Below are 19,692 nucleotides of genomic sequence, written 5' to 3' on the forward strand. Positions count from 1 at the left end.
TTCTGCAGGAGTTGTTGCGCGGAATTGGCCCTGAGATTGGGCCTTCTGCTTTGCTTGGGCTGCTTATCACGCCTTCAGCGGGGGTGTTTTTTTCCCCGTGGCTCTTTTGTTTTTCCTCTGCTGCGGACGTTCTTCCAAAGAGGGTGCCCGTATCTTGGGACTTAATGTACCCTATGTGGAGTAGTGGTAGCTGTCATACAGCTTGCGCTCTGCTAGATGGTTCTGGTCGCCTTTGGGTTCCTGTTCTCCATGGCGTTTAGGTAGGTTGCTTTTGCTTCCTGATGTCCTGTGCGTGGCCACTCGTAGTGGTGTGCCCGGCATCTCCTCCTCTCCCATCTCCTGTCCTGAGGGCTGGAATGATCCTGTGTTCTCCCGTGCCAGGCGTCGCCTACGAGGCCTTCCTGGGGCCTCGAGCTGTTCTTCTTGCTTCTGGCGGCTTTGACTGCCGGCGCTGTTCTGGCTGGCAGGCTGCTCTCCATCTGGAGTGGCTTCGCCTTCTTTTCCCTCGTTTCCTTAGGCCCTCTAGGCTTCTTCTTCCGCTTTTCCTGTCTTGGCATTGGGCGGAAGCTATGTTGCATTGTAGGGGAGTGGCGTGCTTCAGCCTCTCCGTCCTTGCCCTTGGTTCCTCTGCTGTGAGTGTACGAGCCTCTTCAGCCTTCTTTCCCTCCTAAATCCCCTTGGGGTCGGTGGGGTTCTGCTTGTGGGGGTTCCCTTGGCCTAGCGGGGGCGAGGTTCTACCTGGTCCACAGATCTGGTTCCCTGTGGGGCCCTCTGTTCTGCATTGGCTGGTGGGGTCCTTTCGCAGACCCTCCTTCCCAGGGGGTATTGCTAGGGTATCTATTCTACGTGAAGGAATCTGCGGCTAGTAGTCTCTATCAGATGTTCGAGTTACTTACCTTCGGTAACGATGTATCTGGTAGAGATGATTCTAGTCGTAGATTCCTTCACGGCCCGCCCTTCCTCCCCTATTCTGCGAGGACCCTTGGGTTGGTCTTCGGTACTCGCCTCCCGGTGGGGGGCTGTCTCTCCTGTGATTGCCTTCCTTGTTCTTGACGGGTGGCTCCGTCTGGGGGCGGTTCATTCCTCCTTTGGTCCTTAGGAGGATGGGGTTCCGGTGCTCCGATGCCCTGCTGCTCTGGCTACTCCAGGTTCGGGGGGGATTGCTTTCTATGCCTGTCCTCCCTCCCCTCCCTTCCTTCCAGTGCTATCCTCTGATTAAGGGTCATCTGGCCTTGTCTTGCCCTTGTCCCTTGTGGGTGGTTGCCCTCTAGGTTGGGGTGACTTGGAGGTTTGTTGTCCCTGTCTGTCTTGGGACTGGTCGCATTCCTTGCTCAGGATGGGGGGGTGGGTTTACTATGTGTGCCATGACTTTTACGCATGTTCTTTGCCTCCGGGGCACAGGGATGGGAGGTTGGCTATGTGCTGGCAGGGTGACTGCGCAGGTTTCTGCTCTTTCTTCTTTCCCTGCCCTTGGGTTCTGCGGTGTTGGCACTACTCTGGTGGTGGTGTTAGTCACAGTTTCTTTCCAATTTTTCTGCTCTTCGCACACTGTTCCCATGCTTCCACAGTTTTTTATCTGGTGGTTCCGCGTTGTGGTGTGAAAAAGTTCTCCGAAGAAAACTGCCGTAGGTCTTATGTGACCTCGCTGACGTCACGTTAGCGGATGACGCCTGGGCGGAGTCACGTGATGTCGCCCCGCCCCCGGCGCGCAGGGATGCTGTGGCAAAAAAGTTTCCGGATCCAGTCTCACGCCTGGGGATAATTCTACGTGAAGGAATCTGCAGCTAGAATCGTCTCTACCAGATACATCGTTACCGAAGGTAAGTAACTCGTACTTTAAGGGTGGAGCAGTTCTTACGTTCCTGAGTTGGAAATCTCACCTAAATCCTCTTGTTCTGAGTGTTAGCAAGAAGGTCCATCTCACATTCTGCAACATTTCAGGGATGTCAGAAATATGTACTGTATAAGACTCTTGACACAGCCCTTAAAATTAATATATTGTAATTTTAAATATTAACCTGTTGATTAATTAGTATGCTTTAATTTATTCCTCCATAGCAACGAAAAAGTAAACAAAAAGTGAGAGTGACTGTGAAGCCACATTTACTTTTCAGGGTAAGTGTGACCAGTGTGACCTTTTTTTTAAAAATTTAACAGTCAAAACACAAATGTATTTAAAAATGTGCCTGTATTACAAAATGTGGTGCAGTACATGTTCTTTTGAGAAAATAACAAAATTAAGTGCACAAAAGTTTGGCTCCTTTTGTGCATTATTTTGCGTTTGTTGATCTGGGAGTGAGTCCTTTTCACACCCTAGCTTTAGTATGTTTGTAACAACTGTATAATCATTGCATTGGTCCAGTAAAAGGAATAATAACTTTATTTTAAATAGTTACTTTCAACAAAAGTGGGCATTTTATACAGTTTAACTATTCCAAACCCTGCTCTTGCTTTATAATCTCATAGGATTATGTTGCTTGCTATGATTCATGGCCAGGAGTCGTTGTTTCTATTAACGTTTAAGAGATTAAACTTGTGTAATTTCTATTTTTCCAGCTTTTCTAGTGCCTTATGATTTTTCTTGTTTTGTTTCTTTGGTTTCTGCAATTCCATCTACTCCATAAGTGGCTAACTGTGTGTGGTGTGAGTAAATGATCCCATTAAAGGTTTTACTTCACTGCTTTGGCACCCCATAATTTCCTGTCTGTTCTGCATTGAGATTGTAACATATCAGAGAACATTCAATGGGAGACCAATAGTTTTACCTTGAGAACCTCAGCGCTCCATACAGTGGGGCAGCTTTTTAATATGCCAATATTCAATATGTAACTTATTCACTCCATAACAATTTTTGATGGTAGACCAATCAAATACCAACCCCCTTGATTTTATTATGTAGGAAGAATGATGACATTGACCCCTCAATTTGTTGTTACTTTAATGCTGTTCTCTTGCTTTAGATGTGTTCCCTGTAAAAATGCAATTCAAACTTTATGATGGATATGTCTGCCTGTCGATACTTCACCTTTTGATTATCCCAGTTGCCAGACTGGATCCAGAAATGTATGACATAACTCTTCTGCACCAATATGGAGTGCTGGCTCCATCGCAGCTTTAGAAAAGACACCATGGTGATGTCACTGGAGTCATATACACCCACCCCAGTTCCCTGACATTAGTTATCTTTTTTCCATGCCCACCCTTATTCTCTTCAAGGAGTCCGTCAACCCCCTGACATTCGAGGACACCAACTAAACTTTGTTAGAATTGGCTGTTCATCATCAGAAGCAGTCACACAAGAGTCTAGACACCCATCCATAACTACCACCTCTACAACTTCCCATCAACTTTCACTAGTTAAGATGCTCAGATATGATACTGATCCCCATGTTCCAATCGGAAATATCACTGCCGTGCATATTACATAAGCCAAACTCCGTGTAAACCTCAAGAAAAGACCAACCATTAAGAAGTGGTAATTAAGTATACAAAAAGTGATGGATGGTGAGCTTGCATTAATCTCAGCCATTGGCATTTTGCACACAATGCCACCTCGGTTTGGATCCAGATATATGCAAATTAGTTTTGACCCTGCTCAAAACAGAATAGTCTAGCCCGAGCTGTCGGACCAGGTCCAACATGAACCGGAACACAAATACCCCAGGACCGGTTTCGCCCTTATTATAGCTCATCAGTCCCACTTAGGGCGTCACACTGAAGTACACAAAAAAGTGATGGACGAAATGCATGAATTAATCTTATTCACTGGTAATTACTCGGGTGCCGCATCCGGGTCCATTGTTATTTTGCACACATTGCCTTTTCATTGTTTATTAGAAGCGTTGTAATTGATGTTTACACCAGTAGATGGATGAGATTTTTAGCCGATGTGTTCTTCGCCTGGACTCACTTTGTGCATCATTATTGGTTGTGCTGGAATTTGCTTTACAAATGGTGAGGAAAAAGTTGCAGTTTCTACTGTCACGTCCTTGTCTGTTTTTACGAGACGACCTGAGATACCAGTGGTGTAACAGGTTTTCAAGGGATAGACCAATCTGATGGAGAATTCTAGCTGCAGATTCCTCACGTTTGAATTTCCCCAGGCGTAAGACTGGATCCGGAAACCTTTATGTGAGCAGCACCCCTGCGTGGCGTTGGGTGGCCCTGCGTGAGTCATTAGCGTCGGTTATGACGTTGCGGTCACCTATATAGGTACGGTTCTGTGGAGCAGCAGCCAGGTTCACCTCTGCGGCTACCCCCCCCCCCCCCTGCCGCCCGTTCCAGGAGCCGGAGCGACCCCCACACAGATTAGGAATTGTATGAGCCAGTGCACCACGTATTGAAGCTGGCCCTGTGTGGTTGGAAGAGGCCCCACCAAGTGCTACGAAATTGGCTCCGGCCACGGCGCAGGTGAGGATTCATGGATCCGATTCCGGGTCGGTGCTGGTCGTGCCAAAGCAACCTTCCCCGGCGTAGGACCCAAAGCTGATGCTTCAGCGCTTACCCCATCCTGATACCCACGGACTCTGAGTCAGATCGACGCCGCTCAAAGTTGACACTGGCAGAGCCCAGAGGTTCTACATCATTGCCTGTGCAGTTTGACAACGTTTCTGGCATGGATGAGGATTGGGAGGGGTCTATAGACCTTTTAGAACAACAGCTAGATGTTCCAGTGGAATAGTTGGACTGGTATGAGGATCTTGGGGAAGCCAGTGGTCTGGACACATCCCTAGATACTGGAATGCTCTCCACCTAGTGTGGCTACAGAGGAGGGGACATCTTATGCCATGGTGATGAGGAGGTTAGCAGAGGCCTTGGCCTGGAGCTGTCGCCTGTGCAGGTCAGGACTAATCTTCTGACCGAGATGCTTCAGCCTGGGGCTTTCACATCTGAACCCCAATTGACCTTTAATAAAGCACTAACATATGTCCTTCTAGGCATGTGATCCAAGCCTAGCACAGGGGCTCATGCGAACCGGACAATTGGACACCGCCATCGCCCTGCACCGGGCGATCCACGGTTCCTCAGTCAACACCCCACCCCTGAGAGCTTGATGGTTCAGGTTTTGATGTCCCATGCCGCATTCCCTTCTGCTCCTCCAGATAGGGAATCCAAGAGGCTGGACGCACTTGAAGATGTTTTGTTCTACCAGCCTGGTATTGCGGTCATTGAATTCTGCATGATTATTGGGTAATTTCTCGCACACCCTTTGGGAAACAGTTGCACAAGTGCTGCCGTAGGTCCCGGAGGAGGCCCAGGCTGTGCTCTCCCAGGCAGCGAAGGATGGGAGAGATGCAGCAAAATTCACCATTAGGTGTGGCTTAGACACTACCGACTCGCTGGGATGAGCCGTTTTGTCGATGGTGGCCTTACGGCATCACGCCTTGCTGAGAACATCCCGTGTCTTGGGTGATGTCCAGGCTAATCTTATGGACATGCCCTTTGGCAAGACTCGTCTTTTTGGTGAGAAAGCTTTTGGAGCGCTTCAAGGAATCTCCTGCTTCGGCCAGATCATTGAGCCTCTCGGTCACACCTCATGACGAGTCTAGCATTTGCCCCTTTCCCCAGCCACCATTCTGCGCAGACTTCCCAAGTTGTGAGAGGAAGTGGGCACAACTTGGTTGTTTTCCAGGTTCATTCTGCCCTCGGAATTGTAGCCAAAAGTTGTCTACCACCCCAGCCCTTCTCAGCTGCAGCCTCCAAGTATTCCTAGTTTGGTTCTTCAAGACCATGTTACACCAGTCGGAGGGAGAATTCAACACAGTCTCCTCCGCTGGAGGTTCAAAACGTCGGACAATTCATGAAGGCTTTTCTCTACCTTTTCTTTCTTTCCCTCCTCCTTTACTGCCAAATTGGGCACGGCTAGCGGAGGATCATCTAGCATTACTCCAGGAGGAAGTTACAGCTCTCCTAGCCAAGAGAGCTAAAGAAAGAGTTCCGATTTCATTAGTAAACAGTGGTTTCTACACCACTACTTTCTGATTCTGAATAAGAACAATGGGTTACGGAACATTTTGGACCTTCAGACGGTCAATCTCTTCCTCAAAAAGGAGAAATTCAAGATGCTCACATTGGCTCAGGTCTTGTCTGCCATAGACCAAGGAGACTGGTTGGTGGCGTTGGACTTGCAGGATGCGTATTTTTACATCCCCATCCTGCCCCCTTCACAGGCATTACCTGCTGTTCAAGGTAAGCCATGAGCACTTTTAGTTCACTGTGCGTCCATTTGGCCTTACCAGCGTTGCTCGTGTGTTCACCAAGGTGATGGCGGTGGTTGCAGCTCATCTGTGCAGTTTAGGGGTGTCAATCTTCCCCTATCTCGACGGCTGAAGCTGGCTTTGCCCCAGGCTGTCCCACTTCCAGACTAGGGCGGACCTCCTGGATTCACTGGGGTTCACTATAAACATGCCAAAGTCACACCTGGCTCCTTCTCAGACGCTCCCTTTCATCAGAGCTGTTCTGGACACAGTGCAGTTTTGGGCTATGATACCGATGTTTCAGCCTCTATCCTGGATTCGAGTGAGAATGAGTCTGAATTTGCTGGGACTCATGGCTTCCTTCATCCTGTTGGTAAATCATGCCAGATGGCATATGTGGGCTCTGCAGTGGGACTTGAGGTTCCAGTGGGTGCAGCATCAGGAGAATCTCTCTGTGGTCCAGGTCTCAGAGGGAACTGCAATAGACCTGCATCGGTCATTGTCGAACTTGATTGGGTCAGAGGCAGACCCCTCTCCCTTCCCCCACCAGATCTCACAGTAGTGACAGAAGCGTCACTCCTGCGATGGGGCGGCCATCTAGGAGAGGTGGAAATCAGGGGACACTAGTCTCTGGCGGAGTCATGGTTTCACATCAACTTGTTGGAGCATCGGGCGATCTGGTTAGCATTGAAAGCATTTCTTCCCTTTGTCAATTTGAAAGTTATTGCTGGTGTGCACTGACAACACCACCGCCATGTGGTACTGCAACAAGCAAGGTGGGGTCGTGGACCCTCTGTCAAGAGGCCCTGCTTCTCTGGACATGCCTGCAACGTCATGGCATTTCCCTGGTGGTTCAACACCTGCCAGGTTCTCTGAATGCTAGGACGGACAATCTCAGCCGTCGATGCCTAGCAGATCACGAATGACATCTCCAGATGGAGGCGGAGCAAGGTCTCTCTCAGCAGTGGAGAGGGCCTTGGTTAGATCTGTTTGCCTCCAAAGAGAACACGCAATGTCAGCATTTTTGCGCAATGGAGTTTGCAAGGCCACTATCGCTCGGCGATGCCTTTCGGCACAAGTGGAGCTCAAGCCTCCTGTACCACTTTCCGCCCAAAGTTGTCAAGAAGATCAGGAACTACCGGGCTCAAGCCATCTTTGTGGCTTTGAACTGGGCAAGGAGAGTCTGGTATCCAGAGCTCTTCGAATGAACATCGATCCTCCGATCAGGGTTTTTTTTCAGGAGGATCTTCTGTCGCAGCAGAGTCTGCCTGGAACGTCAGGTCAAATTCCTGGAAGTTCAACACCTGGCGAGTTCTCTGAATGACAGGGTAGACAAACAGTTGTCAATGCCTAGCGAATCCGGAATAGCATCTCCATCTGACGGTGGCACAAGGACTCCTCAAAGAAAGGTGAGAGTCTTGATTAGATCTGTTTACTTCTATCAAATGCTTTGTCAGCAGTTGTGTGTGCTGGTGTTTCCAAGGCTTCTATCACTCGGAGATGCTTTTTGTCTCGAGCGGAGGTCAGACCTTCTGTACACCTTTCCGCCAATACCTTTCCTGCCCAGAGTTCTTAAGGAGATCAGGAACAACCGGGCTCAAGTAATTCTTGTGGCTCTGGATTGGTCATGGAGAGTCTGATATCCCGAGCTGTTGCCTCACTTTTTGAGATTGCAATCCAATCGGGCACACTTCAGGAAGTTGCTAAAAACTTGGCTTCTCTCCGGTCTCACTAAGTAGAATTTTCTGGGCTCTCTTATAGAACGCTAGTGCCAAGACGCCTCTGCAATTGCACGCTTTATAATATCTTTACTTACTTGAGAATGAGCATCAGTCCTCCGATCAGGCTGCCTCTTCTATTATTATTATTTATTATTTACTCATTTGTATTGCGCAACAAATCATCCCCAGGGGGATCTCTCGGCGCATGAGAGAAGAACACCAAGAGGTGGAGGAAATGCTCCGAATAGCCAGGTCTTGAGTAGCTTTTTTAAACAGCAGAGATTAGTACAAGCACGGATCTCGTCTGGCAAGAAGTTCCAATGGGTGGAAGCCAGATACGCGAAGGCCCGGCCGCCCATCCTAACCTTCCTAACTCCGCGGACACAGAGCAAATTTCGACTGCTGGATCTCAGCAGTCGTGTAGGATGGTAACGTTTGAGCTTCTTTGTCAAATAGGCTGGACCCAGCCCGTGGAGGGACTTACAGACTAAACATAGCAGTTTGAAGAGGGACCTCTTTTTGATAGGAAGTCAGTGTAGTTGGTGCAGGAGGGGTAGCGAGGGGGTCCGAGCAGGCTTGTTAAGAACAATCAGAAGTGACTGGATAAGGGTCTGTCTGGCCGTAAACGGAATCTATGGAAAGATTCTCCTGAGCATTTGCATGGTTCCAAAGCAGGCACCAGCCACTGATTTTACCTGCTCATCCATTGCTAAGTTATTGTCAATTTTTATGCCCAGATTCTTCGCCCAGCCTCTGAGGGAAGGTGCATCTCCTAGTTCAGATGGCCACCGCTCAGGGGTCCACATCTCCTTCGCCTTGCCATATAGGACGATTTCGGTCTTTGAGGAGCTAAGCTGAAGAAAATTCTTCCTCATCCACTTCGCTATGCTGATCATACAATGGCGGAATTTAAGTCTAGTTACCACAGGATTTTCCTCAATAGAGACTATCACCTGGGTATCATCCGCATAAGATATGGTTTCAAACCCACACTCGCGGATAATTGAGGCCAGGGGGGCCACATATATGTTAAACAGAGTAGGGCTCAAAACTGAGCCCTGGGGGACCCCTTTATCAATGCTAGTAGTCTGGGAACTAAATTACCCAAGCTGAACACATTGGGTTCTGTCCACCAAAAAGTTCTGGAACCATTTAAATACCCTGCCTCCAATAACAATCTCTCGCAACCGGTCCAGAAGGATCCGATGGGAGATGGTGTCGAAGGCGGCCGACAGATCCAACCACACCAATATCACAGGGACATCCCCATCCAAGGACATCCTTATGGTGTCTGTTAGCTCCAACAGTGCCGCCTTGGTGCTGTGTGAGGCACGGAAGCCCGACTGGGAGGCATCCAGTATGTTGTTCTGTTCCAGGTAATGGTAGAGATGTTGATTAACTAAGGCCTTCATGATTTTTGCACAGCACGGCAAAAGAGAGATTGGTCTAAAATTCTGAAGGTCGCCGCTAGCACCTTATTCAGAAGGGGTTTATGCGCGCATCTTTCCACTTGCGCGGAACAGTGGAGGTTGCAAGCGAGATGTTAGACAATTGTAAGACACTCGGCAAGGACTGGGGATAGTGCTGACAACAGCGGGAGGTATTAGATCTAATGGGGAGCCAGATTTTGCTCGAGCTAATGGAGAGCTCGCTTCTTCCCTTGTGACATTAGGGATAAATTCTAAAGTTGACTGACTCTGATTCTCCGAAATTGAGGGTTTACCATGAGCGCCCTCTTCAGAATCAAAGGTACTATAGATCCTGTCAATTTTGTTGATGAAGTGGCTGCCTAAGTCCTCACATAATTCCTGTGTGGGCGGTGGGAGTGGGTTGTTTGCTCTGGGTTTAGTGAACTCCCTTACGATGACAGAGTTCCTGAGATGAGTTTTTAGCCTTCATAATGCGGGCACCCAGATACAGTCTCCTAGCGGAATTACAACTGTTCAGATATGCTCTGTGTGCGGTTCGATGGAGCAGTTCATCCTGCTCCAACTTAGACCGCTTCCATCTTCTCTCCTTGGCCCTACAGGTGGCTTTCTCGCTTCTGAGGCTGTCTGAGTACCAGGGGGCGGCCCTTGCCTGGATCTTAACCCTCTTAAAAGGAGCTATGGAATCTAGGGCGTTGGTTATGGCTACTTCGAATCGATCCAAAGCCATATCAACATCGTCATCCTCCTTAAATGTGGGAGAGACGAAGGCCCTGCTAAAGGTGTCCGGTGTCAACTTTTTCCAGGGTCTACAGAGCTCCTTATGACGGCATGGGGGTTAAACGATTTTAAAGGCACCCACGAAAAGCTAAGAGCTAAATGATCAGTCCAGCCCATACTCTGCGGGGGTTCTACCACCACCTCCTTGATGTTAGTAAAAATGGTGTCCAGCGAATGACCCGCCACATGGGTGGCCCCAGTGACTCTAGAGAAGAGGTCAAGAGCCTCCATTGCCGTTTTCAAACAGGCAGATTCACTGCTGGACGGCGACTCCAGATGATAGTTGAAGTCCCCCACCACTCAAAAACCCATCGGTTTGAAACGTATATGGGGCGAGCCTTTCCAGCAGGGTAGAGCAGAATGCTCTCTTATTGCCTCCAGGGGGGTGGTACACTAGGGCACCCGTCCATTCGGTGACTTGGGCCCGCAGAACCCTAAATATCAGCAGCTCTAAATTGGGAGAAGAGATGGTATCTAGAGTCTTGACATGATACGGAGGGCGCGATGCAATGGCCAGCCCTCCGCCCCGCTTGCCCCGTCTGTCCAGCCGGACCACAGAGTATTCTGCTGGAAATGCTATTGCCAATGCAGGGGTTGCTTCATCGTTTAACCAAGTCTCAGTAAAGAGACCTATGTCGGGTCTAGATTCATCCAATAGATCCCAGATTTCAGCCTAGTTTAGGAATGGATCTAACATTTAAGTAAAGCCCCTTAAAGGGCACTCCTGGCCCTCCTTCTGGGCCCCTTTTGGTCCCCATTGTGTGTATGGTCCGCAGGGGTTTGAGGGGAAAGTGTAAGGGTGTATTAGGGGATGGGTGTGTACGTTCTTTGCAGGCCCAACCACAGCCTCTACACCGCCCAGCTAGGGCGGTACTCCCTAATTGAAAGGTGGTTGATCCTTCTGCACAAAGTGCCGAGGACCTGAGTTCCACCAACCTAACATGAGTAAATCAGCCTAGGCATCGAGGGAGTCTGTGGGAGAGCGAGGGGCATTTCCTGGCAGCCGGCAGCGGCTGGCCGCGGACGGGCGCAGACGGGCTTGCCTTAAGCGCGCCTTCAATGCGCCCGCCGGAAATGCCTGAGATTTATATCCGGGCAGGCCGACCACTAGAGCGCTAACCGCTCATCTGGTACCCTACGCGGCGAGAATCAAGCTAGAGGGTGGACTCTCTCCACATCAATCAATCGGAAAGCCGATTGCGGTGGACTGGAGAGCCGTCCTAACAACAGAAGACTTTGTGCCACTGATCAGGTAAAATTAAGAGTCCAAAAATCCAAGTTCAAGAGCCCCCCACACGTAAAGTACAATTCCCAATTAAAAACAAATTCAAAACACTTCCTTCAGCAGCGTCTAAAAGAGTGCATTCTACTCCCTTCTACTCTACTTCTAGAGGATCTTCTGTCACAGCAGCAGGGTAGGGCTCTGCAACCGAACCTGAAAACACTACATCTTCATGCATGGAGACTGAGTGTGACAGTTGACAGCTTTCAACCTTCTGCCCAAAGTCTGCAATGTTATCTTAGCAGGTAGGCCTCACTCCACCAAAATGGTATATTCCTGCAATTGGAGCAAGTTTGTAGCATGGTGTACAAACAGACAAGGTGTCCCTCTTTATGCACCTCTTTTCCATGTTCTATTGTTCATTCGAATGTTAGCCCAGCAGGGCTCTGCTTTTGGCACATTGAAAGGCTATCTTTCTGCCATCTCTGTATTTCTGCAGTTGTCAGATCAGCTTTCCCTGTTCAAGTACCCTATTGTAGCTAGAAGACTTTATCAGATGAACAAGTTACCTTTGCTAACACCTTATGTAGGAATCTGGCTCTGTATATACTATACCAAAGTAAGGTATAGTGTGCAGCGAGTCCAGTGGATCCCCAGAGGTATAGCAGAGGTTAAAGAAGATAATAACTTACTCGCTTTTGTGGTAGAGTGGTTGAGCAGTCAGGCTTGATGTCACATACTCGTAGACTGAATCCAGACCAATTGTTAGTATAAAAAATTATTTTGTTATTTTATTTCTAGAACCAAGATAGACTCAGTAGCCGGTATGTTAACTTCTTCATACAATGTTGCTTTGTGAAATACAGTGAACACTGAATGTGTAGGAACATTCAGATTACTTTTGCAGTTGAGAAAAACAGTTCAAAAGCACTTTATATTACTGGTAAACTACTTTTAGATTACTTTCCTAGTTTAGCATGAAACACACTCCTAACACAGTTTGAGTAACACAGGACATTGGTAAATAGGTTTACTCCGGTAAAGGTACTAAATTACTTTTTTGTTGCAGTACAAGACAGTTCAACACTTAAAAGGATTTTCAGAGAAAATTCACCATTCAGTCTCATGGGGTAAAACAAAGTGTTAGGTCTGCAGGTAAATAAACGGTTATTAGGAGAAGGTCGGTAGAGGTCATCCAACACTGGCACTCTGGTCAGGATCGCCGGGGGACCTCGCTGGGGTGTTGGGCCACTCAGGCCGTGGGTTTCTGATTGATACATCAGCCAGTAGATTCCTCACCTTGTGAATATCCCCTGCGCCAGCAACATTCGTAAACGTTTGTAGCAGTCCACGCCGATGGGGTCGAAGACGACGTCACAGAGACACGGCTCCGCTCGCGACTCCGCTGACATCACCGGCTCCATAGGAAGACCTCGTCGGCGTGATGACGTCAGTTCCCTTTTTTCCGCGCCATCAACGCCAACGGATTTCGGGAATTGCTGTTGGTAGCTTTACTGTTACTTTGTTTTTCTTCTGGGTTTTCCCTGTTTCTCTTTGAAGAAGATGTCGTCGAAGAAGTCTGGTTTCAGCCCTGTCGGGAATGTGGCAAACACATGTCGATTACAGATCCACATGAAGACTGTGTTTGGTGTCTCTCTTCTGACCACGATGTGGATGGTTGCTCTTGCTGTCGCAAGATGAGCTCCAAAGCTCTAAAAGAAAGGGAAGCGAAGCTTTTCATCGCTAAGATGAAAAAAGAAAAGAGAGAAAGAAGGAAGTCAAGATCGAGGTCGGCGTCAAAGTCGACTTCGGGGCATGCTTTTCAAACCAAGAAGAAGAGGAGGCATTCTTCTCATCATTATTCTGATAGGAGTTCTGCTCCGAAGTCGAAGTCACCGGCTCGACGCCGAAAGGAATCTGTGTCTCCTTCACCGGTCCCAGATTCTCCTGGTCCTTCTTCTCCAGTGACTTCGCCGGCTCCGGCTACATCTCCGGTTCCGATGCCATCCCTGACGCCGGTTTCCTCTCCGGCTCTATCTCCGGCCCCGGTTGAGGATCTTCAAGTCCTGGGTGAGCCTGCGACGCCGCTTGTTCCACCGTCGGCGCCGGTTGGCCCGAGTCCGGTGATGCCTGACCAGTACCCTGCATTTCCTGGGCCAGGTCAGGATCCCTCGCATTATCTGAATGCGATGTATGGGGTGTTTGCGAGAGCCATGTACACCACTGGTGCACCTGCGGGTCCGATGGGTCCAATGGCTTTTAATTTGGGGGTGCCGCAGGTCTATCCGCAGCCCCTTTCATGCTGTTTTTTCCAGCAACGCCTTCTTGGCATCTACCGGCGCCGAGGACGTCTACGCCGCTTCCATCTTCACCGGCTGCTCCTGCGGATCCACGCTAGACGTCGGTGCCGGCGCCGTCAGAGTCGATCACGGCGCCGCCGACGCCGCTTGTACGGATTCGATCCAGAAGGGAAGCACAGAGAGTGGTGGATGAAAGGTGATACCTTTTGGAGGAAGCTGAAGAGGGAGAGCTGGTTGAGTCTGATGAGGTGTATGAGGAGCTTAAGGAGGCTAGTGGACTGGATTTGTCTCCTGAGTGGGAAATCACTCCACCTTCAGATGAACCCTCAAAAGATGTGGCTCCGTATCATGCGGTCATCAGGAAGGCTGCGGAGCTGCTAGATCTTCACTTGCCAACCACGAAGTTCAGATCAAATATTCTGACTGAGGTGCTGCATTCGCCCACTACAGTTTTGGAGCCTTTGTTGCCCTTTAATGAGGCCATTATTGACCCTGTTCTGGAGGTATTGCGTAAGCCTTTTTCTGCTCCTGCAGTCTCTAAGACGGTCGCAAGAAGGTATAGGGCGGCTCCAGGGGATCCTGAGTTTTTAACGTCACACCCATCGCCCGAGAGCCTGGTGGTTCAGGCGGCTTGTTCGGGTAAATCCAAGGGTGCTTTCCCTCCGGTTCCGAGTGACAGAAAAGCTAAAAAGGTAGACCAGTCGGCCAAGAAGGTCTTTTCATCAGCCAGCATGGCCCTTAAGTCGACGAATGCTACTTGCCTGTTGGGACGCTATATCCATGCACTCGGACTCGGCGAAGAAATTGGCGCCAAAGCTTTCTGAGGAGGATAGAGCCGGCTTCAATGAAGTTTTGACTGATGCCCAGGTGGCAGCACGCCAAGCGATACAAAGTGGGCTGGACACGGCAGACTCCGTAGCGAGAGTCATGGGGTCTTCTGTTGCCACCAGGAGGAGTGCGTGGCTGAAGACTTCTGAGTTCTCCCTGGATGTGCAGTCGACTTTGTTGGACCTGCCATTTGATGGGTCTGGTTTGTTTGATAAGAAGGCTGATGCTGCTCTTGAACGCTTTAAGGAGAGCAAGGCTACCGCTAGGTCTTTGGGCCTTCAAACCCAGTCAAGGTGGTCTTTTAAAAGATACAGAGGCTTCGGAAGGGCATCCTTTCGTTCGTACAGACAGACCCAGCAGCAGCAACAGCAGCAAAGCTCTGTGTCAAAAGGTTACAGAGGTAGAATCGGGGGTCGCCCACGTGGCTGTCAACTCTCCTCCTCCTCTTCCTCCTCCTCCTCCTCCGCCCCTCCCACCACCGCAAAATAGCCCTAGATCCGCCATTCTGGATCATGCTGGTCCTGTGAGGGCCGGCTTACCCATTTTCTACAAGATTGGGAATCTGTGACTACAGATCTCTGGGTTCTGGATCTTGTAGAAAATGGGTACGCCCTTCCCTTTTGGGAATTCCCTCCAAATTACCCTCCTTGTCAAGGGGCTTGCTCGGAGGACCACCGTCTTCTCCTGCAGGAGGAAGTCCTGAAGTTGTTTCAAAAAGGTGCGATAGAGGTGGTTCCAGAGCAGGAGATGGGTCAGGGATGCTACTCCCGGTATTTCCTGATTCCGAAAAAGGACGGCAGATGGCGTCCGATATTGGACCTCAGAATCTTGAATCTTTTTCTAAAACAGGAGAAGTTCAAGATGCTCACCCTTGCTCAGGTTCTTCAAGCGCTGAATCAGGAGGACTGGATGGTGTCGATCGACTTGCAGGATGCGTATTTCCACATCCCCATCCTGAAGTCGCACAGGAAGTATCTCCGGTTTACGGTAGGATCGCAACATTATCAGTTTGCGGTCCTTCCGTTTGGTCTTACTACTGCACCCCGAATCTTCACGAAGGTGATGGCTGTGGTGGCAGCCCATCTCAGAAGGTCTGAGATCTAGGTTTTTCCCTATCTGGACGACTGGCTGATAAAAGCGGAGTCGCCAGAGAAGGTGCTACATCATCTGCAGGATACAACTCAGCTGTTGTACAAATTGGGTTTCTCGATAAACGTGCCCAAATCTCACCTGGTGCCCTCTCAGCGCAACCTGTTCATAGGTGCGGTACTGGACACTACTGTGTGTCGAGCATTCCCTCCTCCTCGAAGGATTCTCGACATACAGGAAATGATTCCTTTGTTTTACAATGGAGCGGTCGTTCCAGTTCTGAAAGTCCTTCGCCTGCTCGGCCTGTTTGCTTTCTGCATTCTGTTGGTCAACCATGCACGCTGGCACATGAGGGCGCTCCAGTGGTGCCTCCGCAGGCAGTGGTATCAGCACAAGGGAGATCTCAGGGATTCTGTGAGGATCTCCAGAGAAGCTGCTGCGGATCTGTCTTGGTGGAGCGTGGAGGGCAATCTGTCTCAAGGAAAGCCCTTTCATCTACCTCCATCGGTGGCCACAGTGATTACGGATGCATCCACTTTAGGGTGGGGTGCTCATCTGGGGGATCTGGAGATCAAGGGTCTTTGGTCTTCGGAGGAAAGGTTGCTTCACATCAACCTTCTGGAATTGCGGGCGATTCGTTTGGCGCTCAAGGCCTTCCTCCCTTCCCTTCGCGGTCAGTCTGTTCAAGTCCTGACGGACAACACTACCGCGATGTGGTATATCAACAAACTGGGAGGAGTGGGGTCGCATTGTCTCTGCAGAGAGGCTCTGCGTCTCTGGTCCTGGGCTCAGAACCATGAAGATTTGTCTGATGGCAAATCATATGGCCGGGGTTCTAAACGTACTTGCGGACAGTCTCAGTCGGCAGTTCTCCGCCGACCACGAGTGGAAGCTCCATCCGGAGGTGGTTCGTCACGTCTTTCGAATGTGGGGAACTCCTCGGGTGGACCTGTTCGCCACTCACGAGAATGCTCACTGCCCGTCATTCTGCAGTCTCCAGTATCCGATGCAGGGAGCGTTGGGGGACGCGTTTCAGTTGAGTTGGGGCTCACGACTCCTTTACGCGTTTCCTGCCATACCCTTGATTCCTCTGGTTCTGAGGAAGATTCGCCAAGACAGGGCCCAAGTTATATTGATCGCCCCAGATTGGCCAAGAAGGGTGTGGTATTCAGATCTTCTCCACCTCTCCTCGTGCCCTCCGCTCAGTCTCCCTCTGAGGGCAGACCTCCTCTTGCAGTCGGAGGAGCAGGTTCTACACCCCCACCTCCAGAGCTTACACCTTCATGCCAGTAGATTGAACGGGGCAACCTGAATTCTTTTTCTCTCTCACCTGATGTGGTAGATGTAATTTTGTCTGCCAGACGTCATTCCACCAAATCTATATATTCATATAGGTGGTCTAAATTTGTTCTCTGGTGTGGAGAGAAGTCAATTGATCCTTTGAAGGCTCGTCTATCTAACATTCTACAGTTTGCCTTTTCTCTTGCTCAGCAAGGCTTTGCTGTGGCTACTGTAAAAGGATACTTGTTGGCTTTGTCGGCTTTCCTTTGCTTGCCGGATCAGCCGTCATTATTCAAATCACCTATTGTTCTTCGTTTTCTTAAGGGCCTCACAAACAGGTTTCCTCCTACTCCCTTTATTGTACCTCAATGGGACTTAAACCTTGTCTTGACTTATCTTATGGGTTCTCCCTTCGAGCCCTTACACAAGTGTCCCTTGAGACTGTTGTCTTTTAAGACTGTCTTTCTCATTGCAATCACCTCGGCAAGGAGGGTGAGTGAGCTTCAAGCTCTGAGTTCAAAACCCCCGTTTTTGACCATTCATGCTGAAAGAATGGTACTCAGGACCAGGGCTGCATTTCTGCCTAAGGTGGTAACTCCCTTCCATCTGGGGCAGTCCATTACTCTTCCTTCCTTCTATCCTCCCCCCTCACTCTTCCAAGGAGGAGGAGAGACTTCACCGCTTGGACTCTAAGAGGGCGGTGAACTTCTACCTGGACAGGACTAAGGACATCAGAGTTGATGACTAGCTCTTCGTGGGCTTTGTTGGCTGCAGGAAAGGTCGAGCTGTGCACAAGCGCACCCTTTCCAGATGGATTGTCTTGTGCATCATGTTATGCTACTCCCTGGCTGGTAAGGAACCTCCAGAGGGTTTAAGGGCTCATTCCACTAGAGCAAAGTCTTCCACTTCTGCTTTGTCTAGGGGCGTTCCTGTGGAGGACATTTGTAGGGCGGCAACTTGGGCCTCCCTTCACACCTTTGCAAAACATTATTGCTTGGACACCGAGGTGAGGAGGGACGGACACTTTGCTTGTTCCGTCCTGCAGGACTTTCTGGTATAGAAGGGTGGACACCCTCCTCCGGGAGTGGGACTGCTGTGGGAATCTATTCACAAGACGAGGAATCCACTGGCAGATGTATCCATGAGAAGAACAAGTTACTTACCTCTGGTAACGCTTTTTCTGGTGGATACAGTATCTGCCTGTGGATTCCTCACTGACCCACCCGCCTCCCCGTTGTCCACCCTTGTATACCTTTAGTATATGATGGTGTTTCAAGTTGTATTTGTATTTTTTTACTGTCAAAGGCATTGTGTTGTTTCTTTTGCCTTTCTACTTATTCTCCACACTGTGTGTGTTGCTTCATATATTATGTACTGTGTATATATTGCTGTCAGTCCGTCCGTGTGCCTCGAAGGCACAGAAAAAAGGGCGGCACTGACGTCATCACGCCGACGAGGTCTTCTTATGCAGCCGTTGACGTCAGCGGAGTCGCGAGCGGAGCCGCGTCTCTGTGATGTCGTGTTCGACCCCCATCGGCGTGGAGTGCTACAAAAGCTTCCGAATGTTGCTGGCGCAGGGGATATTCACAAGGTGAGGAATCCACAGGCAGATACTGTATCCACCAGAAAAAGCGTTACCGAAGGTAAGTAACTTGTTCGTCAGGTGCACAGCGGTGAGAATTCGCGGATCCGGCTGTATTTCCAGTACTGGCTTGGGTTGGTAAATCTGGTGTCCACTGGAGATCAGAGTTCTTTTAGGAGGCAGGGCAGGTCCCTGGGGTTCTAGGAGGCTGCTGGCTGCAGGGCATGCCGGGTTCAGCTCGCAGCGATACAGGGCAGGAGACAGACCGGTAGGGCTGGGGCCAAGGCAGTTGTTATCCTCTTCTGCAGCACGGCTCTTCGGTTCTCCTTCTTGTCATGTTGAATCTGAAGAGGCAAGGTTCAGGGGAGTGCAGGTTGGGACCAATTGGTCCCTGTCCTGGGGTGTCTTCACTCCCTAGTATGTCCCCTCCAATGGGAGGGGGGCTTAAGCCTCTTATTGATGAGGGGTCCCCCATCTACAAGATGGCGGGGACTGAGATGTGTGCTTCACCTTGCCTCCCCCACCTGAGGGGTGGGTGTGGCAAGGGTGGGCACACCTCCCTTCCTGGATAGATTTTCAGCCTGTTCTTGTGCCCAAAATGGGGGTCCGAGCCAGTGGGAGCCAGTTGCTGATGGCAGCAAAATTCTGAAGGATAGCTAACAAAGGCAGCAGGCCTTTGAAGCTCCCTCTTCGGGGACCCTGCACATCCTGGGGTAGAAGGCACGACACCTCTGGGTGTGCTTTGTTCCCGAAACCAGAGAGCGGAGGGCTCCCTACCCAGGGGTCCAGAAACCTGTCTGGTGGTGGCCGAAGACTGGGAGCCACTCAGAAACCAGACCAGAGTTGGTCGTTTTTCAGGGAGCATCCCTAAGATGCCCTCTGTGTGCATTTTTCATTAAATCCAACACTGGCATCAGTGTGGGTTTTAATGTGCTAGGAAGTTTGATACCAAACTTCCCAGACTTCAATAAAACCATCATGGAGCTGTGGAGTTGGTGTTGACAAACTCCCAGCCAATGTACTCAAAATGGCTTCACTGCACTTAATGCGTGTGAATGGCACAAACATTGTAGGGACATATTGCTCTTGCAGCTATGCCCTTGCCTGGATTTGGTGCACCCTGCCTATAGGGCTGTAAGGCCTGCTAGAAGGAGTAACTTACCCAGGCCTTAGGCACTGTTGGTGGGCATGGCACACAGGGATGTGTGCCATGTTGACTCTTTAGTTTGGTCTGCACCTTAGCACCCAGTCTGCACTGGCAGGGT

General features: G+C 49.9%; 1 protein-coding gene across 1 annotated transcript in view; it reads left to right on the forward strand.

Annotated features, from left to right (window-relative positions):
* Window positions 1-19,692, forward strand: part of XRN1 (5'-3' exoribonuclease 1) — a 1,184,094-nt gene that overhangs the window by 537,996 nt on the left and 626,406 nt on the right. The window contains exon 28 of the mRNA XM_085633624.1: window positions 2,059-2,115. Within this exon, the coding sequence (XP_085489750.1) occupies window positions 2,059-2,115 (57 nt within the window). The remainder of the gene's footprint in view (window positions 1-2,058; window positions 2,116-19,692) is intronic.

The sequence above is a fragment of the Triturus cristatus genome, chromosome 11 (assembly GCF_964204655.1).
Source record: "Triturus cristatus chromosome 11, aTriCri1.1, whole genome shotgun sequence".
Taxonomy (NCBI): domain Eukaryota; kingdom Metazoa; phylum Chordata; class Amphibia; order Caudata; family Salamandridae; genus Triturus; species Triturus cristatus.